The sequence below is a fragment of the Doryrhamphus excisus genome, linkage group LG2 (genome assembly GCF_037039965.1).
Source record: "Doryrhamphus excisus strain RoL-2023G ecotype Guam linkage group LG2, RoL_Dexc_Guam_v1.1, whole genome shotgun sequence".
Taxonomy (NCBI): domain Eukaryota; kingdom Metazoa; phylum Chordata; class Actinopteri; order Syngnathiformes; family Syngnathidae; genus Doryrhamphus; species Doryrhamphus excisus.
The window spans coordinates 2,900,989-2,928,903 of NC_136358.1; the positions used below are offsets into that span (position 1 = coordinate 2,900,989).

The 27,915-nt window shown below is 40.5% G+C and overlaps 1 protein-coding gene across 42 annotated transcripts in view; it reads right to left on the reverse strand.

Moving 5' to 3' along the window:
- Nucleotides 1-27,915, reverse strand: part of LOC131124820 (receptor-type tyrosine-protein phosphatase delta-like) — a 259,050-nt gene that overhangs the window by 15,518 nt on the left and 215,617 nt on the right. For 7 of the 42 annotated variants that reach the window (XM_058065616.2, XM_058065608.2, XM_058065615.2 and 4 more), the window contains 20 exons: nt 27,322-27,339; nt 23,568-23,678; nt 22,691-22,702; nt 21,492-21,761; nt 17,171-17,752; nt 16,860-17,005; nt 15,385-15,529; nt 13,860-14,174; nt 13,074-13,267; nt 12,944-12,970; nt 12,656-12,773; nt 10,935-11,522; nt 10,558-10,658; nt 10,149-10,405; nt 9,421-9,517; nt 4,877-5,086; nt 3,379-3,539; nt 3,019-3,030; nt 2,768-2,880; nt 790-831 (listed from right to left, as the gene is read on the reverse strand). In XM_058065616.2, the coding sequence (XP_057921599.2) occupies nt 790-831; nt 2,768-2,880; nt 3,019-3,030; nt 3,379-3,539; nt 4,877-5,086; nt 9,421-9,517; nt 10,149-10,405; nt 10,558-10,658; nt 10,935-11,522; nt 12,656-12,773; nt 12,944-12,970; nt 13,074-13,267; nt 13,860-14,174; nt 15,385-15,529; nt 16,860-17,005; nt 17,171-17,752; nt 21,492-21,761; nt 22,691-22,702; nt 23,568-23,678; nt 27,322-27,339 (3,519 nt within the window). The remainder of the gene's footprint in view (nt 1-789; nt 832-2,767; nt 2,881-3,018; nt 3,031-3,378; nt 3,540-4,876; nt 5,087-9,420; nt 9,518-10,148; nt 10,406-10,557; nt 10,659-10,934; nt 11,523-12,655; nt 12,774-12,943; nt 12,971-13,073; nt 13,268-13,859; nt 14,175-15,384; nt 15,530-16,859; nt 17,006-17,170; nt 17,753-21,491; nt 21,762-22,690; nt 22,703-23,567; nt 23,679-27,321; nt 27,340-27,915) is intronic. The other 35 variants (XM_058065621.2, XM_058065620.2, XM_058065619.2 and 32 more) reach the window with 28 other exon arrangements.

A 27,915-nucleotide genomic window follows, 5' to 3' on the forward strand; every position in this document is an offset into this window, starting at 1 on the left:
GCCAGTTATCTGATTTTGCCGGAATTGAAGTACATATTGACTTTTTTATTCAATATGTTCATTTATTGGTGGAATATGCTAAAAAGGTATGGCTGCTCATAGACAAATGTTTACAAAAGTTAACAAATACAGTGCAGCCCAGCCTTTGGCTACCAGGAATCATGGCTAGCGACGGTGTCAGGAAGAATCCTGAGCTTGAAAACACTCATCCGTCTTTAAAATCTCTTATTTGCGAACACTTGGCAAGTGGATTAGGCGAAAAACTCAGTTGAGGTGTGGAACTGGGTTCCAAGCATTTTTTTCTCTCTTCAGATCATATTTCTCTTTTATGCCATCACTGGTAAATGGGGAAAAAAGCAAAACATTCTTAAAATAAGTTTAGGTGGGCAGTCATGAGATTTGCTTAAGTTTTGCGAGATCACACTTTAAAATTATAATTTCTTTAAATATACATTCTGTTAATATATTCTTAAGGTTTTAATGAAATTGGGATCTTATTCTTTTAAAATATTTTGGTTAAATTTAATTAAACATTGGAGGTTCCCATTTCTTGCTTCTGATTCGGTTATCATCACATTTATCCGTTTTATCATCACTGGTGAAATCTGTTTTCTGTATAAGTTGTTTTATATTTTGCATTTTGTTCCCTTATGAACTGAACCACGCCCTTCAAACCAAGCTGCTTACCAAACCGTGATTATAGCGTACCGTTACACCCCTAGTGTAGGATGCAAAGGGGAAGCTAATGTACTGTCATTGATGGCAAATGGATAATTGAGGCCAACTAACTTGACAAATGGAGGCTACTTGGGTGACCACACGCACGTGAACCTGTGGAGGAAATGCTTGTTAAGTACAACAGGCGTGTCATAGAGGCCTGATTTAAAAAAAAAAAGGGGGTGAAATATGAATAGCCATGTTTGAACCAAGTAATACTAAATATGAATCCATTTACACAGCAAAAATGTATGAAATACTGTATTGACTGGCTATAAGACTAATTTGGGAATTTTGGGTTCTGGAGATTTACATGCAAAAAAAAGGACTAAATGACTTCTCACCAAGTGAGCCAGATATTTTCCTCCTGTCACACACATACACACACACACATAGTGATCTTATATTCTGGGGTATACTATAAGGGGATCAATTATGCTTTTTACACTTTTCTGACCCATAAAGGTTGTGAGAATGTTGTATCCTTGTGTTAAACGATGCCAAAGTTCCACATAATGGCCATCTCTGTGTGGAGTTTCAGTGCTGTCTTATATCCGGCTCTACTGTCATATATCCAGAAAAGGTGGTATTTTTTATTTTTGTCTTTGTGTTTTTACTTTGATTTTGTGTTCCAAAATATTTTCCCCACAAATCATCTGACAATCAGAGTCATCATATTTTCAGTCAACAGGGTACTGCCTTTTCGGGTCACGCATATTCAGCGTCATCTTATATACTAGTCAATACAGTAATTGTGTCCATACATTTTGGTGGCAAAATATGGCCACTGCGTACTGCTTGGTATAAACATGGCTGAAGAAAGAATGTGTGTTTGCTAAATGGTGTTAAATATTAGTAACATCATGCTGGACGCTAGGCAAGGCTAAGCAAACAGGACACAAACAGGCGTCTCTGTCGCTGCAAAAAGCTCCAGCTACCAGTGAGCCGGAGGTGACATTGGTTGAAAACAGGCGTTCTCGTTGAGGAGATGCTATTATTGCTATAAGGAACTTAGGACATCGAGAGAGCGCTCGGCAGCTTAATTTCTGGCCACAAGTGGGCATTAGCTAATGGAAGGCAGGGGGCCTCATTTTCCCATCATCTGTCACTGAAAAGGGTGTTTCTATCGTGGCATCCTACTTAAAATCCATTTCCACCAGCGAGACGACAATGAAAGCGCCACTTTTCGTCTTGTCACTCAAGCGCCCTTAAAGATGAAAACGTCCAATGAATGAGGGCTACCAGAATACCAGAAAGGCTGAAAAAAATCAGATGGCTTGAGATGGTTCCCTGAGAGCTTTCATCAATATGCACCCAAAATAAACCCGAAGAGATAATTCATCATCCTTTCAGTTGACCTAGAAGATGGGGTGTTACCGGCTGTGCCCCAAAACATGTCCAGCAATCATCACGCAAGATCACAGTTTCAAATTTGCCATAAATTGGTTTCAAAGTGAAAATTCCGTAGATTGATGCCTCTTTGAGTACCTCGCCAGCCCAGGTGTGGATGACAGCTGCCACCAAGCTGTCAAGACCTCTCCAGGAGGGAGGACGCTGTGCCTGCACCTGTCCTCTGTCTCCTTCCAGTCTTTACGTTAGAAAAGAAACTCACCAAATGTCTCATATATTCGTAAATATAGTCAAAAAGTCAGCAATTCAAATACAAACAATACGTTTATTAAGTCCAAGTTCCTCAACATGCTAGTCTATATGACGGAGTGCTCTGCTGATTTTAAGGACCCATGGCAACAAAGCTCGCTGTTTTTTGACAACCTACAAGTCCACTAATATGGCTGTTTTTAGAACCAACCACTAGTCAAAGATACTCTATTTGACAGAACCGTCCCGCTGGTGTGCTTTGTAAATACCTTATATACAATCTCGTTGTACATCTTGCATAATGACAATAAAAGGCCATTCCATATATTCGTTAAGTTCTGAACTGGTACGAAGTGCAGGCTGGTTTGATGTTATTTACGAGTGTCTGGACACCACTTGAGCATCCTTGGTGTATTCTAACTTTATAATCCCAGGCTTTGCTAGTACTCACCGGGTGTTTGGAAGTTGAGGCGGCGTAGCTCTACTGGGTCGGTGGGGTGATGCAAGGGCATCTCCTTGCTGTTGGGCAAGCTGCTTTTCCTTGCTTCGGATTCTGCCCTTTTTCTGCAGCAAATGAAGAGTAAATAATTTGCATTTCAGTGTTATCCTTTTGGCTATGAAGGACTGTGATTTTTGTATACAGTATGAATGTTTCATAACACTTGCAATGGCTGTTATTGTAACTTTTTGAGGCTCTCTTACCTGTCTGGTTTGCTGCTCCGTTGGTGAGCAAGGAGAGAAATATTGACACACGTTACAGTCCTTTAACCTTGTTATTATCCTTTAATCTAATTGCTCTCTTTTCCTTCAACTACCACTGCCTCAGTGATGGAGTATTTGCATGCATTTAGATGAGAGTCATAAAAGAAAAAGAAAAAAAACGGGTCTGGAGGCTTGCCCGCACCCTGCAGCATCTCTAAGGCATCACAGCCATGCAGTGACATGCAGCAGATAGTGAGACGCTTCACTCCTACACTTGACTGATGTGCCGTGACAGCAACTCATCTGTCTATCGCTCAGGGGAGGGGGAGAAAAAAAAAGTATTATAGCACGGATGCTCACCTCTTGTACAGCAGGATGGCGATGACGATGCAAATGATGAAGACCACGGCTAGGACAGGACCAACCACCCAGATAAGACCCTCCTCTTCGTCGATAATCGGCTGGGGGTCGTTGTCAGCCGAAACCACGGGGTCGGAGTATGGGCTGGTGGCGTACATGACCTGAGCCAGGGGGAGACAATAATTTTAAATCAAATATTTACTGCAAGAAATCCTCTTTTAGACAGCGGCGCTCTGCTTCTGTTTCTAAGGATCTACTGCAATAACGCTAGTCAAAGGTCCTCTATGTGACATGATCAGCAAGGCTATTCCTGTGCACATTTTCCAAACATGACCAATCATAATTATCTCCAGTCTTCTTGATTGAGCTATTTCATATCCCAGCAGAAGATTAAAAAATGTCCTATGGGGAAGAAAATTCTCTCTTAAGTGGTAAAATTGTGGATTTTCTCTCAAAGCGAGCGTCATTATCATCTTACCTGCATTCAAGGTGAGCATATAAGACCCTCAAGCTCATCCTGATGTTTAATCATGCCGCTCTTTCATTCACGCACGCACACACACACACTGTAGCGGTGCAGATAAGGCGGACATAATTAAAGAGACGGCCCGTTATGGCGATAGTCTTGTAATCAGCTATGGTCTTACGGGGCTTCTCGGCCTCAAGGCGGCAAAAGGTCGTCTTCTTGAAGTTTTCCAACTGCTCCACAAAAATAATAGGCACAAATTAACACAGCGGGGCCCCTTTTTGGTATAACGTGAAGATCTGGATAGAATCGGAAGACAAGGGGCATGCTGCATTTGTTGGTGATACGACTGCCGCGTTTTAGTTGGTTTACTTAGATGTACACACTTGAATAGAATATTTCCGTCAGTACACTTCAATAAGTATACTGTGTCCACTGTGTACTTAGCACCCGAGTCTGTAAATTTGTGTGATAGTGTTGTGCTATCCCAAATCCACCATCGTTACTCACTTCCTGGAAATGATCGTAATATTTATGTGCTTCTTCTTCTTCTTTTCTCCATTTTAATGGTGAATTGCAACCACTCACTGGAGCTTCACCGTAAACATTTGGATGGTAATGTTAATGGTTACATTTATTTTTAACATGCATACAGGGTTATATTAGTGTACATCCCATATTTACAGTGGAACAATTCAATATGTATTCAATACATCTAAAGACAGCACAGTTCCTCTCTTCACCCACGTGTCCACAGCATGTGGACGGTTGTGGCCTTGGATGTCACAGGGCACATATAGACAAACAACCATTCACACTCACATTCATACCTATGGACAATTTGGATTCACCAATTAACCTAGCATGTTTTTGGAATGTGGGAGGAAACCGGAGTACCCGGAGAAAACGCACGCATGCATGAGAAGAACATCGCAATTACATAAATATAAAACTATAAAAATGTGGCTATACATGTCAGCAACAACAAAACAATCAAATATTAAAAATATAAAACAAACAATCCAGACTTACATTTTCAGATATATCCAGGGCGGCGAGTACAAAAAAGACGTACTCGTGTCCACTTTGTAGTCGCTTGTTCTCAAAGTCTCCGTAGAACTTGCCGTCGCCCAGTGTGAACTCTTTGGGCAGGTCAGGGAAGTAGGCAGCGATGTACGCTTTGGGCTCGACCTGCCTGCGGAGACGAAGGCCTCGGCTGGTGCGGTTTATCTCCTGCAGCAGCTACACAATGTGGGAGGGAGATGATAAGATGGTGAACACGCTGCAGCAAACACATGAAAGTCATAACAAACCATATCTGACTGTCAAGATTTGGCTTTTTTTGGTATGTTTTTTTTTCGCTGATAGTGGAAGGGAGACAGAAAATTACGAGATCGGATTTATCTCTCATATTTGGAAAAGACGGAAAAACTTGGGAGTTATCCTTCAGCTTCAAAAGTGACTAAATCAATTAAAAATGTAATTATGTAGCTCCATTATTTGCACTTCAAGAGGCCTTATTTAGCTTGGAATGTAAATGAATAATTTTTTTTAATGGTTTCAAATTACTTGTGTAAATACATATTTAATTATATATATAATAGAAATATGCACATTTCATTGAAAAAGACAAATATTATATATAAAACTGCAATGACACAAGAATGGACAAACAGACAAAATAATGTAGGTATATTTTGAAATAAGTGCATGCATAACATAAGCATGATGCGTTTACATGTTGATCTGTTTTCCAGAAATTGAAACAAAAACTAAAAATGCTAAATGTTTAAATGATGACGACAGTTAAATCTGCTACGTCTAATCATTTATGTTGCTGTGTAGTTATCAGTGATAAGCGGTGCACTTGGTACCTGAACCTTGACTACACAGATTTGTTCTTGAGGGCCAGTATTGAAAAAAAAAAACAATAATGATACTAAGAATATTTATTGTCATACAGTGCTATTTACTGTATGACACTTAAAAAATGGACCCCAACATTACATATACTAACTGCCACTTATATGTAAGTTCCTCATTGTCTGAAGTGCAGCATTAATATTTTCCAACTTATAATTAACAATGCAAGCTCAGTGCTTTTGTCTTATTTCATATCGCCTGTCCATTGTTGTGTAAGCGTTCCTCGGTGTTTACATGCGCGGATGGAGACTGCGACATGGAATTCTCCCCAGTGACAGGTCTGACTTTTTTGTTAGCAACGTTTTTGTGATGCAAATGTATTACTATTGAACATATATTGTTTTGACAAGCCACACTTAAGTCACCGTAGCAACTAACCGGCGCTATGTTCCTCCTCATTCGAATCTGATCAGAACTCCACTCATGGAGCGAAATGGGAGGTAAGTCACCTTTGATGTACTATACTGTTGATGGGGATGTCATACAACTTCATATCACAAAGTGTGAACTATCCCTTTAAGGAAAGGATAAGCAGTATAGAGAAACCGGATGGATGATCTTAAGGAGGTTCTAAGTAGAATGTCAATGAAAAATGAAAAAGTTTCCTCATCAACTGATCAGTTTAAGCCAATAACTAAAAAATATCCCCCGCAACCCAACTAAAGTAGAAATAATATTTTCCATAAAAAAACTCGGCAATGAGTAGCTGTGCCAGTCCTGTTAATCACCTCAAAAATTGGTTTGGGCATGCTTGATGCCAGTGTTTCCACGAGGCGAGTGGGAATGTTGCTCCAGGTGGTGGAGATGGCTTACCGGAAGGAATCCACTGTCTGGAACTGATGTCCATTTTTTGTACACTTCACTTGTCATCCGTCCCTAAATGTTCCCCAATTGGATTTAGATCAGGGGAACATGCACGATGGTCCAAAAGAGTGACGTTATTCCTCTGGAAGAAGGCGAGTATTGTGAACTGCTATGTTGTCCTACTCAGTCATTGGCACACAGACAACGGCTTTCAGTCATGACGCCCCTGCACAACCTGAAGCTTCATTGTTCCACTGAAGGAAAAAGCATCCCAGATCACGATGGCACCCTATCCACTGTGCCATGTGGAAAATATCTCAGGTGGGAGCTCCTTGTCAAGCCAATATCGTGGGAATCCACCAGGACCATCAAGATTTATTTTTAATCAGTGTTGCCCGTGCTTACAGTATGCAGCTCAACAATTGAAGCCACATTTTGCCAACATTTTGCCAACATTTTGGCAAAAGATGAACAGCCCATTTCACTTTAATTGCTTCCTCAATTTCTTGAGTAACACCCATTCTTCTCTTTGCATTTTGAAGCTGTACTAGAAGCTCTACTTGGAACCTCCTTAGTGCCCAGCAGCGGCGATAATCTATCCACCTACCGGGTGTGTTAATAAAACTACAAGACCAATACAACATTTTTGCATCCATTTTCAACACAGACCAAAAAATATGCAGCCTACACTAACTAGCGTGTACGCTAACCAAGAAATAGAGACATTTTCTATGGGAGAAAGACAACACGATATCAATAGATGCATTGTTATTTGTTATTGGCCAGAGGCATAAAAATAACAATACTAACATAACATACTAGTATAACAATAGTACAATAATGCATCATCCTCCATCTTCTATAAAGTCTGCAGCGTTGCGGATCATCATTATGCAAATGAAGCCCGCCTAGCTGTTGAGCATCTGAGTTCGCATCTGCGCTCTCGTGCTCACGCCATCATGTGTGCGTGTGTGCACAATGCTTCGGCCTGTCACTCACATCGGCCTGCGTGTGTGTGAGTGTGTGCTCTGTTTTGGCTGCAGGGCTGTTGGTGCTGCCCGATAATGTCTTCAATCATCCCCGCTGTCAAACAGGGCCAAATCTAGTTGCCCTTGGGAAAAGTTGTGAAAAGGTGAGTGCCAGTATTGACAAACAAATAAATTCTGACAGCGCCACAACTTTTTTTTTTTTTTCCCGGGGTGGGGGGTGGGTGTGTGTGATCGGTCAAGGCTCCAGACACGGACCAGGGAGGCCTGTAGGCATGAGCTGTAAAAGCCAATGCCAGATGGAGGAGGCGGCTTTCTTGGTTTCATGATATATTCCCATTGTGCAAACATGAAAATGTTGGCCCTGCAAATGTGTTTTTCTTGATAGTGCCCATGGTTTTCAACCAGTCTTGTTGAAAGTTTATGAATGTGTGCTTCAGTTACCAAAAGGTGTGTACCAAATGTGGTGGGCAAACGGCAAAACACTGTAAGTTACAGCAAGTATTGAACGGAGCACATTGAGCGCTGAGTGAAAAATGTCAAGTCATAATTTATAACAGCGCCATCATGGAGGTACAAATCTTGTAAGCCTATTGCGTGGAAATGTAAATTACATTAGTGGTCGCCCTTATTTTTTTTTCCAAAAAGCTTAGGAAGACATGACACATGTAATAGAGATAAACAATTACTTATTAAGTCCTGGTTACTAGTAGCCAGCATACCACAGTATGTCCATTAATTAGGTGTGGGTTGTGATGGTCAACAATACGACCTAAAAAGCTGTTCGTTCACTCGTTCGTCAAATGTCAATCATTTAGCATCTAACAAGTAGACCGACACATCCACCTTGGCCTCTGCATTATCCATGAACATTGTTACATCTCAATGGACTGCTAAAAGGGGGATTCCATCCAAACTACTGACATTGACTGGCATATGCCCCAACCCACCACAAAAGACCACCAACTCCTCATACCAGAGCTGTCCTTCCTAGTCTTTTAGCATGAATTGATGAAGACTCATTCAAATGACAGACAAAATATCTTCGAAGACAACCTGAACAGTCCAACTGTGATCGATTCAATGCCCTGAGAATACAATGACCTGGATGGATGAGAATTCTCAGAGGTGGAGGTGACTCTGTAAAGACATTTTGCTTGATGACAGCCATGTTTCTGAAACAACACTCATTTCCTTAATTTTGGGGGATCTGTCATTGGCCGATCCTCACATATGAAACCCATTTTATCCACCAATCCTCTTACCTCTGCAAAGGTCTGAAAGTCAGTCACTGTCCCCTTTTGTTCTGCCAGAATGACAGCTCGCAATCAAGCGAAGAATAAAGCTAATGCTAGTCAGAGCCAGCTAGCGCTTATCTGCTGTGAAAAGAGTAAAGCTACTGAGAGAAAAAATGATGTAATTTATGGCATGGGTCGACCAGCCATTTTTGGTCACTATGCACTTTATTTTTGGTAAGAGGCTTAAATCGGGTCTGCAGTATAACCTGTGTTGTATTATGTTGTTTGTTACCCCACCATATGGGGTAACCTTAAAAAAAAAACAACAGCACATGCAACACAAAAGGGGTGCATGTTCTGACTACTTTTCACCCCTTTGTGTGCAGCAGTTCAGGCATTTAATAATTTTTTCCCATTTTACATGATGCAAGCACAGAGATGGGGGCCCTTCAGGTAATCACCACAGGAAGAAGAATAAGAGGAGAAATTGGGGGATGGAAGCTATGACTTTCTGGCGCACTAAAACGGGCTACTTGCATTTGCATATGAACACTTCTCTCAGGCGGCCATTTGCGTCAATCAGTGGTGCCTACTGCACTCTTGAAGCCCTCAACGTTTTTCATACCTCTTCTAAATTCATCTCGTCCGGATTGTCCCAGGGTTTGAAGAACTTGCCGGTTCGCTGCTGCTTTTTCAGCGGCACCACCACAATGTAATATGCCCTGGAAAAATACAAAAAAAGGAAAATTAATTGGTCGAATATGTTGGCAAAAATGACAATTATGCAAAATAAAAATTGATAAAATGGGAATATAGAGATACAAGTCTGTTCTTCAGCCCGTTTGTTTCCGGGATGTTGCATAACAGTGTAGTTGGCCCAACAATTTTATACCACTATCTGTGTGATTTAAAACAAATATTATTAAGACAAATATTTTGAATTGGTGATATTCCGCTTCATTAACATTTACATAAAAGACACAAGTGGATAAAATGACAAATCAAATGACCAATCGTCTGTTACGGTTCTGATGCTAAAAGTTTCCTATGAAAAGGCAATACTTTACGCGCAACTGTGATGTTAAAACACCCAAGGTGCCATTTTTATATTTTTCATGGGACAACACAAGATTTTGACAAAGTAATGTATCTCTCATTGTTCAATATCGGTACATCCTCATCAAATATGTAGATTACAGTGATCTAATAGATTTTCTACATACAGTTGCTTTTTGGTATTATGATACTATTGCTGGTAAAATATCATGATACTAAAGTCCTGTATCATAGTCCAAAAAGTGACTACGGTTACGACAGATGCTGTGCCAAAACTTTGTCAAAATCCCAACTTACCGCACTTTCTCCGACGTCTGCACCGAGGGCAGCTCCACGGTCACCATGCCGTCTGAGTTTGTTTTGCCAATAAGGTAGGGTTTGGTGCGAAGGATGTCCGGCGCCGTCATGGTGGACACACGGTGCTGCAGGCCGCCGGCGCTGTTGCCACGGTTGGTCAACAGGAATGAGTACTGCGTCTCTGGTTGAAGACCTGTGATCAGCTTCTGCGCCAGTTTGCCCTCAACCTCCACGCTTTGGCCATTGTCATACAGGATCTGTGGGGAGGTAAAATACATCATATACGTACAGTCCATATTTCATGTGATTCATGATGGACGCTCTAAAAAGTCCAATGGTTCATTCAGAAGAAACTAGGAAAAAGCAAATTATTTCTAGTTCCAGCACGTCCAACCAAATTATCTCTCACCGTGAAAGGCTGACCAGCGTTGTAGGTGTCCGGGATTTCCCACGTCAGCAACACAGATGTCTTCATGGCAGCTCTCACGTGGAAATTTTTTGCAAACACTGCTAAAAGACAGGGGGTAGCGGTTGATTTAAAAAAATCTTATTTTGTACCACCATACAAGTACTTACGTGAGAACACCTCCAAACCCAGACTGTTAACACTTGTCCTCTTACCTTAACACCCACTCTTAAATGTAATGGCTGACTTTTAACTCAAGACAAAAACAAAAATTGGTACTTTTCCCATGTGAGTTGGAGTAAGGTTAGAGCTGCACTTTAATGCCTCCTGCTGTTAGCGGCATGGGAGACATACTAATAAGATGAGGGGACTAGTCATACCTTGATCCAAAGGCTGTGTCCTGATTTGGACACTTGGGCTATAGGGACCAGAACCCTTGTTGGTGAAGGCACACATTTTAATATCATAAGTGGTGTCTGCCTTAAGGCCATCCAAGGCCACGGTCGATTCTGGGGCGGTGATGAAGAGTTCTGAGGGACTTCTCGGGCTGTTGATGTCCTTATACTGCAGAGCGTACTTGACTATTTGGCCGTTGCGCTCCGCCAGGAGGAGAGGTTGCCAGCTGACCTGAATAGTGGTTGTGGTGGCGCCGTCTGCGGTGATCCGCTGGGGGTACCCGCTTGGCACATCCTCGTTTGTGGTCACTTCCTTGACCGTTTCTTCACCAAACCCCACCTTGTTACGAGCAGAAAGCCGGAAGGTGTATGAGGCACCCTTGTGGATCTCTCTGGTAGTGTAGTGGTTATCTCGCTCTGGGAACTCTATGACTGTCAGGGGTTCTAGGTCCTTGCGCCCAAAACGGAGTCTGTAACCTTGCAGGAGCCCGTGGGTGACTGCTGGGGGATGCCACTGGAGGAGAGCAGTGCCCATGTTGGTGGTACTGACCATTAGTCGAGGTTTGTCAGGAACTAAGACAAGAGTAGTAAACAGAGGACTTAAATTACTAAATATACTGGTAATGTGTGTGTGTGTCCTGAAGTATGCAGTTCAGACAAAAGTATTGAGAAAAAAAATATCAAGAATGATATTTGGCATGACTATTTCTCCTGCCACCCAGTCTGCATCACACCACACCCTCAGATTTGCTCCTTTTGTTGGCTCTGGTATCCTTTTCAAATCCCTCCCTGGTAGAGGTCATGGCAAATCAAACCCAAGGCAGGACACCCGAGGCAGGCTATACAGACGATGAGCTGGCAACACCTTGGTATTCCACCCCGTAGCGGAACTAGAAACGGGGCCAGGTCTGGCAATACCAACTTACACGACTGTCCTACTCTCCATTCCACTGGACCCTTGGGTTTGCCCCAGTGTGATGTGGGCTCACATTAAGAGGAGTCAGTTGAGGTGGCTGGGGCATCTGTTTTGGATACCACCCTGGTGAGTCAAGGCCAAGTTCAATTGTAACATATGGCCCCCAAAGCTCTCTATTCATGAGCAAATTATTTTGTCAAAAAGCAAAGGTCTGTCATTGTTACATTATCTGGCATTGGTGCTGGGGGTCCTAAATAAGGTAGTAAAAGGTATTGATAAAGAATTGTTTAACTTTATATGGAGAAACCAAACAATACTATTTGAACAAAGGAATATTGTGCAACTCCATTAAAGATGGAGGATTAGGGATGATTAATGCATTACTATTACATTACATTACTAATACATTAACTATGTTCCTGTAGTATTTTTGATTAAATTGTCCACTATGTGCCTTTGCTAAATGCGGTAACTTGACAAAACAGTTTGACATGTATGTTTTTGAAAGCAGACACAAGTGTTTTGTTTTGTTTTTTTTTGTGAAAAGTATGACTAAAATAAATAAAATAAAATAAAACATTTTTTGGACATGTTAAAGACACCCTTAATAATATAAAACATACATTTATCATGCAAATTCTTCCATCCATAAATAGAAATGGTCAAAAAGAGCAACTCATGTGCAAGAAATGGATAGACACTTAAATCTGCTCAATAGATTGGATACCAAGAAAACTAAAAACATCCGAAATTGTAACAAAATCCAAAACACTATAAAAACATCAGTTACCTGCACCAGTGGTCGTGACCAATTTGGGCTTGCTGCGTGCGCCGTCGCCCTTTGTCGTGTAGGCCGCCACAGTAACCGAATACGTGGTCTCGGCCTGCAACTCTGAGATGACCATTTCCTGTAAAGTCGCAGAAGGGGCATTCATTGGAACACTGTTTGCAGACGATAATAACAAATAACTTAACTTGGGGAACATGGGGATCGGTATTGGAGAGCACAAAAAGACACATGCCACTCATGCGGACAGCGACAGGGGGGAACGGGACAAGTTCTGGTTGAACTACTTACATGATCGGTTGTATCATCATATTCCCACTGATTATGTTGCAGAGAAAAAGAGAGCAAATAAATCCAATAACAAATATTAATCAAGGTTGGACAGTATGGAGCCGTATGTTGTGGGCGTGAGTGTGGGTACCTGGGCATCATCAATCAGGATGTCCTTGATGACAGGCTGTCCTGTGGGCTCGCCATTAACCATCCTGACATAGTGCACCTGGTACCCTCGGATCTGACCGTGCTGCTTGGTGGGCATGGGCGAGCGCCAGATGACTTTAATTGACGACGAGTTGACAGCTTCCACCTCGACTTTGCGAGGTGGCCCACTAGGAACTGGAAGGGGGACATCATGGGATAGAAGGGACAAAAGGTCAAAAGGACAAAAGTTTTTTTGTTTTGTCCAAAGCCGCAAAATAGTGCCAAAAAAGTAAGAAAAAAAAACCCTACAAAAATGTAGCGAGAATTTCAACAATGTAAAGGGGGGTAAAAAAATAGGTCTGGCAAGTGACCTAATCTGGAAACGAGAGTGGAAAAACCAAAAGAGAAAAGTGGAGCCAAAAAGAGTGGCTTCAAGTGGAACAAAGCTTGAAGCACTGCAAGAATTTTGGCTATGAAGCGAGAAAAAAAAATGACAAAAATGATTTTACCACATCACACAGTTGCAAAAACAGCCTCTGTGGGAAAAATAACTTCCACTTTTGTTGGCATTCCCTCTGTCCTAAAAAAGGTGTCAAAAATTCAGAATTTGGTAATTTCCATTACCATTACCAAAACGACAGATGGGACTGGAAGTCGGAGGCCATACCATGTGTTGCGCCAAAAAAAAAGGGTGGAAAAAGTTGGAAAAAGCATCCAAAGTGTGTTAGAAGCAGGCCAAAGGAGAGGAGTTAGTCAGTTTTTGGGGGGCAGGGTGGCAGACACATACCATCCTCCTCCGTGCGGACGACTTGTGGCACACTTTCCGGTCCTGCTCCAGCGTCAGTATGCGCAGTTACCGTCACGCGGTACTCAGTCCATTTCTCCAGGTTTTCCAAAAGGTACTGGGTGCTTTCCGGGGGGATGTTGTCTGCGACACGTCCGGTACCCGTGACATCCTCCCCACCTTCATTGGCGGTGTACTGGATGCTGTATCGCCTTATGATGCCATTCTGCGATTCCATCGTCGGCGCTTGCCAACTTACCAGGATACTAGTGGATGTGGGGCTATAGCACTTGACATCCGTTGGTGGTCCGGAGGGTTCTGGTTGGTCCAATTGTGAACCAGTTGTTTGGTGAGGCCATTTGGTTTTTTTTTTTCGTAAAGTTTTGATAATGATTGTAGAAATGGGAAAAAAGGAAACAAAAGAAAATGAGGACAAATGAAAGGTGGAATAAACTAAAAAAAACACAAAGACCGATACAAAGTGATGATGGATGGAGGGGTGTTGGTTGGAAAGAGGACGGCTGTGCCTTACATTACCTCTACGACAAAACGACAAACATACTGTACGTCAAACATCCTAACTTTCTCTTCAATTACCTTTCGAAAGATGAAAGCAGAAAAGGTCGAAATATTCCAAATTTAAATTTGGCAAGCAGTTACCATCAATCCAAAAACATAAAGGTTGATGCGTTAAATGGTTTTGTTAAAAAATAAAAAAAGAGAAAAACAACATTGCATTCGTCACCAACCTTTCCGAAGCCTGTTGGTTTGTGGTAAAAGCCTTTGATTGTACGACGAGAGAACTTCCCAACAAGGAGACATGACTGATTTTTAGTAGATTCTCATCATCAAACATTAGCATGCATGGCGTCTGTTATACTGTACCTACCTTGCTACCTTGTCTTTCAGTGTATGTCACATTTATGTGAGAAATCGCAAGCCAAATTGGCGTATTTTGAATGGTTGTTACATAAATGTGAGGTCTTTAGAGTAGTACAAAATAACCTGAGCTTTCTCTGATGTCATTTTAGTGTAATTCATCTGTAAGTTGTGTGTAAAGCAGACACCAGAACTTCAGAATTTCGGGGTTAAAAAGACCTCAGCCAACTTAAAAACACTTGTGGGATCAGCTTAGGTGCTGAATACCACTGAGTTGCTATCCCACAGCTGAGTCTAACCAGGCTGATACAGATGATTTTGAATGGTTGTGACATAAATGCAAAAAGTCTTTATGTGGTACAAAATAAGCTGAGCGTTCAGCTCCAATTTAAACCTCAGTGAATTTGGGTCTTGCATTGTGGCCTCATAGAAAGCTCAGTCTGATATGCAAAGTCAACTGACAAGGGCATGCCCTTTGAAGTTTTGGACAGCCATGGTGAAGACTTTTAATCTTGTCTGCTGACTCAGCATTAAAAATGGTATTTAGTCATTCCTGTTTTCAAATGCATCACCCCCTCAAAAGATCCTTGATTCTTGGGGTGCATCCAAAAACTCCCAAAATATTGGGATAATAGGGAAGAGGACCTACGTGTTTGTGGTGTTTCTGCAGAAATCTCGCTGGTGTAAGCACCCACGCCGTGTTTGCTACGTGCCGCCAGTCGGAAGGTGTATGTGGTGAAGGGTTTCAAGTCCTTCATGAGGTATGTGGATGTCGGCTCAAAGCTGATGCGCCTCTGGAAAGAAAATAAGTTGTCAGTTTGCATCCATTAACGTGCAAAGGAACACAAAAATGTGCATTCTGGAAGACTATTTTTTAATGTAACACTTTTGTGAAACAGCATTGAGATGAGATTCAACTTTGTGACTTTGTGTCGACGCAGTTTGGGACCAAACTCCATCTAATCACGCTGCCATCCCACAGCAGTGTGTGACCAGGTTAGTTTGACTGTCAGAGACCACGTCTGGATTTTGGGTGGTAAGAAAAATTTGAGTCTTGATCCCATGCTTTGTGACAGAGTTTGCCGCCAGAATTTGGGGGTGATCTCAGCTTGAGTGGGCTGTTAGAGGGGCCAATACAATCACATTGCCATCACACAGCAGTGTGTGACCATGGTGTTGTGACTAACTCCTGGAGACGACAGCCAGAATTTCTAAGTAAATATTAGAGTAAATTGGAGGAGGTCTTCACTGCAACTTAACTATTAGGACCAGTTTGGATGTTCTGTGGCGAACTGGCCAAGACTAGTGTCTAGTGCAGGGGTGGGCAAACTACGGCCCGGGGGCCACATCCGGCCCGCCAAGTGTTTGAATACGGCCCGCCCAATCTTTCCAAAATATTTCATTTAAACTCAACATACAACCTGGCATCATGGCCTGAGCCAACCTTTTGATGGTTTTATCAATTTCGTTTTTTGACATGGTCTGTTGTTTACAAAGTGCTCCTGAAAAAAGGGACACAAGCACATAATAATAATAATAATAATTATTATTATTATTAGATTATTATAATTATTATTAGAGCTATTATGATTATTATAATTATTATATTAATGCTAATTATTATATTAATTATATATAATATTATTGTTATATTTGCATATTTTACATAATAATAATATAATAATTATTATTTTAATTTTATTGTAATTATAATATTTTATTATTTTTAAAATATTTAAATATAAATATAAAATAATAAATAATAATAGCAGATTGCATGACAATTTTACAGATACAATAGTTTAGTTAGTTTGCCCACCCCTGGTCTAGTGTCTCGCTAACAATGTGTCACCAGGCTGGTGTGACTGTTTACCCAAGACCACCTCCACAATTTGGGAGAAGGAAGAACGGCGTCTTGACCTCAGCCTAACTTGTGGCATCAGCTTCAGGGTGCTGGTATGAATGCTAGAGTGGCCAAGATAACATGTTGCCATCCCACAGCAGTGTGTGATCAGGCTGGTGTTACTGATCATCCACCAATTTAATGTAATTTGGCAAGGAGCAGAAACAGACACCAATCACACATTTACGAACATTTTGTTGTGGTTAGACGCCAAATGTTACCTCATCTTTATCATCCCTCTTCTTGTACAAAAGATCGTATCCTGTAATTTGGTTTTCCTGTCCCGTCTGGACTGGTGCCACCCACGAAAGCAGAACGCTGGTTTCCGACTTCGCTTCTCCCTTGAAGTCTGTTGGTTGGGCAGGAACTGGAACAGGAATAAAGAGATGATAGCTTATTGCAAGTAAACAACAAGACAATTAGCATTTCTTGTTCTTGGAGATTAGCGTTTGTTGACAGCCCAGAGATGTTTGTAACTGTGACTAAAATGTTTTTGAGACCGTGACTATACAAGTCATTAAAGCAGGCTCACCTCCTGTCTTTGCAATGATTTGAAGATCCGGGGAAAGAGGTCCGTCTCCCACTGAGGTGTAGGCTAAAACCTTGATGTAGTAAGTTTTATTTGGGATGAGGCCCTGAATGGTGACAAAGTTAGCCCCCCTTACAATCTGCTTCTCCCAGAGGTTGACATGCTGCAACGAATCCAAAGTGTAGTAGATTCTGTATCCCATAATCTGCCCGTTAGCTTCCTCCGGTTCCTCCCAGTTGATGACAGCCGTCGTGGCGCTCATCATTTGCCCCCGGAGCCGCCGCGGCGCCGTGCTGGGTGCCTGCTCTGCCGTCTTAGCCTCAATGCCCTCACTCGGCGGGCCTCTTCCTATGTTGTTGACCGCCACCACGCGGAACTCATAGTCCGAATAGGGGCTTAGGCCACCCACACTGTAGCGGGTGGTCGCCACCCCGTCAATCTCTTTGTAGGAGTCCTCCGAGTACTTGGACTTGTGTTGGATGATGTAGTAGGACACCGGTTCAGGGTTACCGGAATCCCAAGTCAGGGTGATGCTGGTGGCGGTACGCTCAGTCACCACAGGTGTGCCGGGTGTCTTGGGTAACGCTGGGGAAAAGGGCACAGAAATTACATTGGTGATGTCCCCTGAAGGTTGTCATCAAAATGCTTTGGGAACTTAGTAGCGTACATGTAATTCAGATATTGTCAAAGATGACGAATGGTCAATGACTTATGGACAACTAGTTGGTCCTGCCAGTGCCCCTACATTATAAAGATGTTTTTAACCTTAAACCATCGTGATCTTAAAATTGTCAGTATACAATTCTTCTGAAATTAACTCAACAGTCATTATTTGTATCTAAATGGCTGGCAACACAAGTGGAAACCATAGCGCCCCAGCGCCAGGAGCTCTCATGGCACAGCTGCAGAACACATCAGCAAGGCAGTTGTTATCTTAGAGGTTTGTTTGGACTTATGTTGGGGATAGGATCATGTTCTGTCTCACAATGCCACACGACATGATGAAATTCTGCTTCAGTGAACCGCAGCTCCTCAACGGCTGGAAGCATTTGTGCAGCCCCAGACTGTGATGACACCAACATCCTGCTTGGGTGGAGGCAATTATCTTGCTACTTACTTTTCTTGAAGTTATTTACAAAGTAATGGCTGTGGGCATGTGCTAATTCATACTTGCCCTTGATGAACCGCAGCTCCCCCAAATGCTGTCAGCACTTGTGCAGCCTCAGAACATGACGCCACCACCGCCAAGACACAATTATCTTGCAATTCATTTGTGTTGCCAGACCATCGCTTTTACTTCACTAAGTTTACGCGGATAGTAAAGCCATACAAGCTGTACACTGACTACTCTAAAGTATATCAGAGTTTCTTGAACATATATATTGTAATAAAAATGGCGGCCAGAGATTATTGTCCTCTACATGCTTATTTAATGTTTAAAGACATGTTCTTTGCTAATCTCAGGTTGTGTTTATGACTTTAATAATTTAGCAGCAGGATTTATGGCTTTAATTCCTCACACCGTGGCGTAAAAGGCAATAGATTGTCTTTATATGCCGCGTGAAGTATGCTACAGGGGGTCGGCGCTGTCAGGTTGTTATATTGTGACTAATATCTCTGTTATGTTTGCCAAAAAAAGAATAAGCGAGGCCTATCCCCTTGCGAGGCAGCATAGATATGATTGAGTTCAGATAAGTGGCGTGCCGGCGGAGGACACAGAGATAAGTCCCTAACGGTATTTTCCGGTGTCTTGACACGGCAAGGAGGCTCATGTTGGGTCTCGTCTAAAAGTGTTAAAAACACCTCTCCGTAGGTGACCCGTCATGGTTCATGTCTGATTGGAGTGATGACTCACAAGCTGGGAGACAACTGTGGAAGCTTGATTTACGGGACATACTGTAACGTTAGTGACACCCACATCACCAAAAATGCTGTCTTTTTACTGTCATTACTATTGTGCCCCACTTTTCTTTTTTAACATCATAGTTATCCTATATACTATACATTAAACCTGAGCAATTAGCTGCAAAACAGTTGCCATTGTTCTATTTTGTTATTTTTTTTAATTTCCAGAATATTATTACTTTTACATGTCAATTTTTACTATATTTTATGAGCAAAAAAAAAGATAATAAATCACAATTACATATACTTAAAATATGAGAGTGGTCTCCAATTCTCATCATCGGCATACTTCAAATACATACATAAAATATTTTTAAGAATTTATTTGCACATTATGGGGGAAAATAAGTAAAGTATTTATTGTATATGTATTAACAGCGCGACTGGAGATACATATATTGTGTTGGAATTGCACTGCTGTTGGGGATGCAACACTATGCATCCATCTGCCGTGACAACAAAGAGGTTATAATTATGCTAAAAATTGTAATGTGATTAATGAAATGAATTAGTCACGATACACACACACACACACACACGCACAGTCTTGAGCTGTCAAATAATTAAATTCAAATTAAATAAAATTAATCATGATTAATCACCATTTGCAACTGTCTGAAAAATTCCCATTTTACAGTATTTCATTGGAAGAAAAATACATAACACATGATTATATATATTTGCATGTGTTAACAGCTCTAAATTAACTGAAAATTTAAGCTAAAAGACCTAACACTAGTTTCTCTAACAGTACCAGACCATTTGAATGTGTCCATTCACCATTATGTCAGGCTGGTTGACACCCTATGTACACCCTACATGCAGGTTGACACCACCTTTGTTGGTGTCTGCCTGTATCTTGACTCTGGGACCTCCAAGTCCAGGTCCAAGTCCATAGTCTTCCCTGCCAGCATCTTGCACCTTGCTGTAATGTGCTACACTGTCTCTGTGGCTTCTTTGCACAGCCTGTACTTGAGGTCCTGTCTGATGTGGTAGACCCCCGCCTCTATTAATCTTGTGTCTAGGGCATGTTCTTGTGCTGCCATGATTAGTGTCTCCATGCAGTCTTTCAGTCCAGCCTTTTCCAGCCGCTGGTATGTTTTCCCAATGTCAGCCACTTCTTCCAGTTGTTGGTGTTGCATGCCATGCAGGGGTTTGTCTTTCCATGACAGTGCCCATCTGGCTCCTCCCCCTAAGCGGGATTCTATTGCCTGAGGCATTCACATAGTAGCATAGTAGCCTTGGGGTCATCTTCTTGGAGACATGTTTCATCATGACACTCACTGGTCCTCGGCCCCCCTTTTCTCACTTTGCTTTCTTTGCATCCCTTCCAGTGGGCAGGGTATTCTATCAGTGCAGTATCAGGTCCTGGGTGGGGCACAGGTGTTAATGGACTGGATCTTATTTTTTGCCATTTGGCTGACTCTTCAGGATCTGCCTCGCCCTCTTCAGGTATTTGACTGTGCCTGACCTCTGAGCTGCCTCCTAATGGTTACCATATGTCTGCGAGATACCCAGGTATTTGTAACTGTCCTGCACATCTGTTATGTTGCCTTCAGGTAGTTCAACCCCTTCAGTTGTGATCATCTAGATATCATTTGCATTGATGTAGCTTGTGTAAAGGAGGTGGCTCATTGTTGTTCCACTTTGCACCCACACGTGAAGCCACGCTAAGTTTACACAGTTTCAGACACTTTTTTGGGCTTTCTTGTAGCCCCTCGACTTCTATGAGAGGTACTGTATTGTCCATATAACTATGAGTTCCATTGTCCAATAATGTAAGTTGTTAAAATTTCTCAATACATAAAACGTAACATTAAACATTTTTCGAAATGTATCAATTGATAAATCATTGATGTGAAAAGTAACAGACATATGCAGGAGATGAGTATATGTAAATGGTGCACCCCTCCCAACATGCAGAACCATATGTTGTTCGAAGGGCCCCGTGATCCATGGGGGACCCCATTTTACATATGGCAAATATGCATCACTGCCGTGAGGCATAGAGCACCGAGTCAGCCCGAGGAAGGAGAAGATATAAAAATAGGCGAGTAATCTGACAGTGAGGTTAACACCATGGTTGACAGCACGCAGCAGGATAAGAGAGTAAAATGACAGAATTCACCCGCTCATCTGTCAGTCCCTGGCGGTGTAATGGTACAGTTGCTGCCTTTTAAGGCAAAGGGTGTGGGTTAGAGCCCAGCCCTGGACAGTTGTTTTTTATTCTGCAGTTTTTTATTTTGGTCAATAATTTATTGTTTCCCATGTATCGGTATTGCATCAAAAGAGGCATTATGAATTGTTAATAAAAGTCTCCCAATTTGGAGGGCGGTCCTGTGTGTAAGTGGCTAACAAAATACAATATATGTATGTATGTTCAGTTGTATCTAATAAAACGGTCATTAGCTGTGCATACCTTTGACTGTAATCTGTGCCACTGCTTCTATGACGCCTAGCGTGGACATAGCCACGCACGTGTAGTTGGCCGACTGTCGCACGTCTGTCAACTCCAACACGTTGCGTCCGATGGGCATGTCGTCCTCCGGCGTTAGGTCCTCAGCGCCGAGCATCCACTTCACGTACGGCATGGGTGAGCCCACCGCCACACACGTGATGTTGACGCTGCCGCCTGGCATGATCTCGTTGTCCGTGGGCGGGATGGAGAAGCGCGGTGGGACACGGCGCACTGGGAGGAAATGAAGATAATTTGTAAGAAAAAACTAAAATTGGAAAACAATGCAATATTGATGACAAACAACAATGAAATTAAACACATTTACTGGTAAATGGATGTAAACACAACATGCACAACATACCACATCACTGTTGTTGTGCAGCATCGACAACTTTTTACAACAGTGATGTACAATCACAAAATAATATAGGTAAATAGCCTTTAAAAAAACATAACTACATTTATGCATTTTCTATGCTGCTTAGCCTCACTCGGGTCACGGGTATGCTGGAGCCTAACCCAGCTGCCAAGTCTTTGGGATTGAATGAGTTAATTAAATATATTATTAAATTATTTTTGTTACATATTTTGATTAGAATTATTTAGACCCTTCACCAAAAAACATATAAAAACCTGGAAACAGGAAGTTGCATACTAAGCAAAGAAACACCGATATATATCAGCCTTGGTGAAGGTAAAAAAAAGCTGCAGTCTTTCGTGAAAATAATATTAGTTTTTGTAAAAGTCTTTTTATTGGCCATTAACAACACTTGCTGTAAGAGTGGTGAATCCGGGGGACATGGCTTACATTATTAAACATTTAATTATTATCCAACTGGACATCCTGTCCCCAGTCACTTAACATTCTCCTCGCTCCTAAGCCATTCTTTTAGTCTATAGTGGCAATTACATCAAATAACATGAGCATATTTTGTATTATTATATGCTTTTATAACTTCAACTGTCCATAGAGGCCAAGCGGGAACACTGTGAACATGCAAATATGGATCCCGTGGCCTCTAAATGGGCATGCACCTGAAGCAATAATGAGCATTCATCAACACATGGATGAAAACTGTAATAAGTAATAATATGACATTTTAAACACAATTTCAGCACATTTCTTGTCATTATTGGAGAAAGAGGAAAAACACACCAACCTTCTCGCAGCTCTGAGGGGATTTTTTTTTGACACAAAAAATAAAGAAAAATAAGGAGAAAAAACAGGGGAGAGTAAAAAGGCATCCAGGTTAAACAATTCGAAGGAGTGTACCCTGCTTAAATAAAACTCAATAAATAACACTAAAATGACCTTTTCTGTGTTAGTTTCATTCTGACCGAAAACAACCAGAGAAGACTACTACACATACAGATACACTATACAGGGGGAAGTACTGAGACAAGCCTTGTGATAGTCATTTTGAATCAGTGGCTATACATGATATATTGCTTATTATTAAAAATATATAATTATGATAATTAAAAAAAAATCTAGTATATGTAGTATATTTAATAGTATATTGTGTACCACTTTTACTTCACGTAGCCCAAAAGAAAATAAGGAATAAGGAAAATTGGTACTGCATTAATTCTTCAGAAGGTAAGATTGGTGCAATCAAAATTTTTTCCGTGTTCGTGAATTCCATGTCAGACCAAAAAAAAACATGCTTTAGTGTGCCTTATACAATCCATGGGCCACAAGTTGCCCACCCTTGATACAGTATATACTTGTTTAGTAAGCATATACGTAACCTTAAGCAATATTAAAGCAAAAGGTATTAAAAACGTGATATCATTAAAAAAACTATAACACATGTGTCCTTCCAATATTGACCAATAAGGGGAAAGAGAGAGGATTGCATAAAACAAGGGTAAAAGTGAGGATTGGAGAAGTCAAAGCAGAGCCGATAGGTTCACATTAGTGCAGGTTAAAAAACAAAACAAAACAAGACTGTATACTTACTTTATGTGGCACCTGTAGGCTTTATTGAAAATCAATTGCTCTCTCAATAAAAAAAAAAAAAATATATAGCATACCTCGGACATAAAGGTTGGCCGGTGCCGAGTAGCGCGTTCCATCATTGTTGGTCGCCACACATTCGTACTTTCCCTGATCAGACTCTTCGCTCTGCTCAATCTGGAGGGCACCTGGTTGGGAATAACAAACGAGGGCAGCGGAGAAGACTTAAACAATGTAAAAACATAAATGTGTCAAAAAGACGTCCAATTTTAGCTGTAGTACGAAATAATAATGGCTTACTGTTCCTTTAAGAGCTATATCATTTGTTTGATCCACTGGCTGTGGCACAATGGAGACTGCAGAGAGCAGGAATCTCCAAAGTCATTCAGAAAGCTAAGACGAAATGGACGGCAAAAAACTATAGGAGACAATTCTGTGAGATTATATGTAGTGTTGTTGTTTTTTTTGTTAACATGTATGATATTTTGTGCAAATGTGTGTCCTTGTTTGTAGGCCATGTGTCATTTTTTTTGGCTCTTTTTTTGGTTGTCATAGACATAATACGCAAAATATCCTTAGAAAGTTCAAATACAGAGTTAGAGCTGCATAACATTTGCTCAAGTTTCATGAGAATACAGTGTGAATTTGAATGAGTCTTTGAGATGAAATAATTGTCAAATATTATGGATAACTTCCTAATCGGTTTTGGAAATGGGTTTTGATGATGTCTCATTACATGTTTTGTGAAATGACTTTGTCAAATTACTTACTAATTGTTAATTCTTTATTGTGAGACATTTTGGTGGAATTCCAAATCAACTTTGGATGTTTCCTTGTCTTTACTTTTTCTATTTCAGCCATTAATGTCACTACTGTTGGCAAAACGTCAGTACACCCCAGCATGAAAATGCCCAGATTGGGCCCAATATTTGGTGTGGATGACTTTTTCCATCACTGTCTTCACAGGCTGCCTCCGGAATCCCCTTTTCCTCCGACATGATGGCGTCACATAGCCGGTGGATGTTAGAAACCTTGTGCTCCTCCAGCTTCTGTTTTAGGATCACTACAGATGCGCAATAGGGTTTAGGTCCGGTTTGGAGGCTCCCGTTTGTCTATTATTTACTTTTTAACCCCGACATGCAGTCAAATCAACATTCCATAAATGAAAAACATTATTATATTTTATTATAATAACTATTGTATTTTCAAATACATATTAGTATGGATAATTTAGATTGAACTGATACATATGCAGATAGTGGTGTACTCATTCATGCCTATTTATTATGTGTATCCTTTTAAATGATAAATTAAATTGACATTTATATTGATATTTATGATTCAAAACCATACTTTATTGAGAAAGTCAAAACTAGTATTTTTCAAAATAAAACTTTCACAACTTTTGTTGTATTGTTTTCCTTTCCCTTTGTTTCACAATGTTTCTTTCTCTTGAATATTGTGGTTCAATTCCAAATAGACTTTGAAGGTTCCTGTTTCTCTACTGTTTCTATTTTACACAGTGGTGTGAAGAAGTGTTTGCCCCTTCCCGATGCTTCAGCTCAAACACATTTTAATATTAGTCAATTACACAAAAAGCAGTTGAAGTGAAACTTTTTAGTATTAAGGGAGAATAAAAATCAAAACCTACATGACCCTATGTGTAAAAGTGATTGCCCCCTAAACCTAATAACTGGTTGGACCATCCTCGGCAATCAAGTGTCTTAAACCGCTGTGGAGGAATTTTGGCCCATTCATCTTAGTAGATTTGTTATAATTCAACCACCTTCCAACATGAAGCCACATGCCACAGCATCTCAATGGGATGCAGGTCAGGACTTTAAGTTGGCCCCTCCAAAGTCTTCATTCTATTTTTCTTCAGCCATTCAGAGGTGGACCTTCTGGTGTATTTTGGATCATTGTCCTGCTGCAAAACCCAAGTTTGTTTCAGCTTGAGGTCACAAACAGATGATGGTACATGCTCCTCCGGGATTTCTTGGTAGACAGTAAAATTTATGGTTCCATTTATCACAGAAAATCCAAATTCTGAAGCAGCAAAACAGCCCCAGACCATCACACTACCACCACCATATTTTACCGTTGGTATGATGTTATTTTTCTGAAATGCTGCATTACTTTTTTTTACGCCATATGTAATGGGACACACACATCTTGGGGTCTTGGGGATCATCAAAAAAAAAAAAAAAGAGACAAGCCATGCAGGACATTTTTGCCCAGTGTCTATCTTATGTGGAGTCATGAACACTGACCTTGACTGACACAAGTGAGGTCTGCAGTTCTTTGGATGTTGTTGTGGGGTTTGGATGAGTCTTTGCTGCTCTTGGGGTGATTTGACCGTTCACCACTGTTCCATGTTTTCGCCATTTGTGGATTATGGCATTAAAACCTTTTCCAGTTTGATATGTCTCAATTAATCCCAGTTAAATTATGTTTTAACAGGAAGGACAATTATTTGTTCACACAAGGCCATGTAGGTTTGGATTTTTTTTCTCCCTTAATAATAACAAAAGTTTAATTATTAACTACATTTTGTGTTTTCATTGACTAATATTTAAATATGTAAAAAATAAGAAATCAGGAAGGGGGCAGAGACCATTTCAAACCACTGTATATAAAAATAGAAATCACAACTACCCTTTTGCCATACTCAAAATATATTTTGAAGGGAAAAACTAGGTCACTCATCGTAATTCCAATGCGACAAAATAGACAAATAAAAGAATAAAAAAAGATTTAGCCCTGTTAATATAGTGTACAACATATAACTGGTCAATATGGGGATGAGTGGTACTGCTTTAAGGGAAAACATGGATCAAACAAAAGAGGTTTACAGTAGAAGAAAAGCAGCATAACGGGAAAGGAATGACTTTTTTTTTTTCCAGCATATTCAATCACAAATTGAGTCACATTGAGAAAAAGGCAGCATTATGCAAAAAAATGTGAGGGAAGAAAAAGATCCATTGCCCTTTCGAAACAAATTCAACACATAACCCTCTGGAATAAAAGTTTGCTTTTTTGTTGACATGCAAGAAATGGATGTCAGAACAACTTACAACCTCGCCAACAAACAAACCCTTAGCTGAAAAATAAAATACAAGTGTATTAGAGAAGACAAAATTCAAAATGTGCTGGGGCAAAAAGACACCCTTTGTTATTAAAAATCCACCATGGGATTAGCAGTGTGGTGTCACATGACCAGACAAAAACAACTGCAAAAAATATGTGCTCCTTCCTTCCGTCTCTCCGACTCTACTGTTTTCCCAAACCCTGAAAAAATCCAAAAATTACCAAAAAAAAAGTCAAGAAAAGTGAGAAAAATAGGTGAGAAAGAGGTGGAAAAAAAGCACCGGAAGAAACTTTATCAAAAAAGTGGTCGTTTGGGCTTTTTTGTAGAGAGAGGTATAGGAGAGGAAAGCAAAGTAGAAGAATGGAAAAAAAAAATAGTTCAGCTTCTGCATCACTCCATTTTTTTAAATGAATTTATTTTATTTTTTTGCTGAACAAAAACAGCTTAAGGGAGGGGAAAAATATGCTTGGTTGTTTTAGTTGGACAAAAAAGAGGGACACATGATTTGCTATATGGCAAAAAACAACAAAAACAACAAAAATAATAATAATAATAATTGTCATTGGATATGCTTTTTTCTTTATCTTTTCGAGCCAGGGTAAGCATATCACAAGAGGCTCTAATAGAAATATAGAATCAAATAGATGGTATTTGAAATCAAAGAAGGAATGTGATGGAGAGGAAGAGGAGGAGGATAACAAACATGGCGGCGATTCACTTGAGCATCACTTCAGCGCTCTTACCTCGTATTGGCGTACCACCTGGGTGGATAATATGAATGCAAATAAGATTAGAAAGAAGAAGGATTAGTAAGTTTTTGGGGGAGGGGGGATGCTTTTGGAAGAAATGTAAACAGTAAATAGCAAGGGTGTAACGGTACGTGTATTTGTAATCATATTTTATGGTGCGGAACATTTCAGAACACATTTGGTGAACGACAGGAAGTATAACTGTGGTAAAATTCTCCTGTAGGATTTGTATTTTTTGCCATCACTGGTAATTGGGAAAAAAAAGGTTAAGTTAAGAGATTTGCTGAAGTTCATAAAAACATACATTAAATATGTATTTAGTCAGTATATATTTGCAATCACAAAAAAATAAATATATACTTAAAAAGTCTAATGATGATATGTTTCTTTAAATATATTTAAATTTATTTCTAAAACTTATTCAATTATTTTTAAAATATATATTTCAGAAGTCACTTCCTCATATTTCCCTTTTTTGCCATCACTGGCAAACATGTAAAGGTAAATATCTCAGGATATTTTGCATTCCCGTGCTTTCTCAATTGACCACATATTCTGATTTATATATATTTTTTAATTCATTAAAAA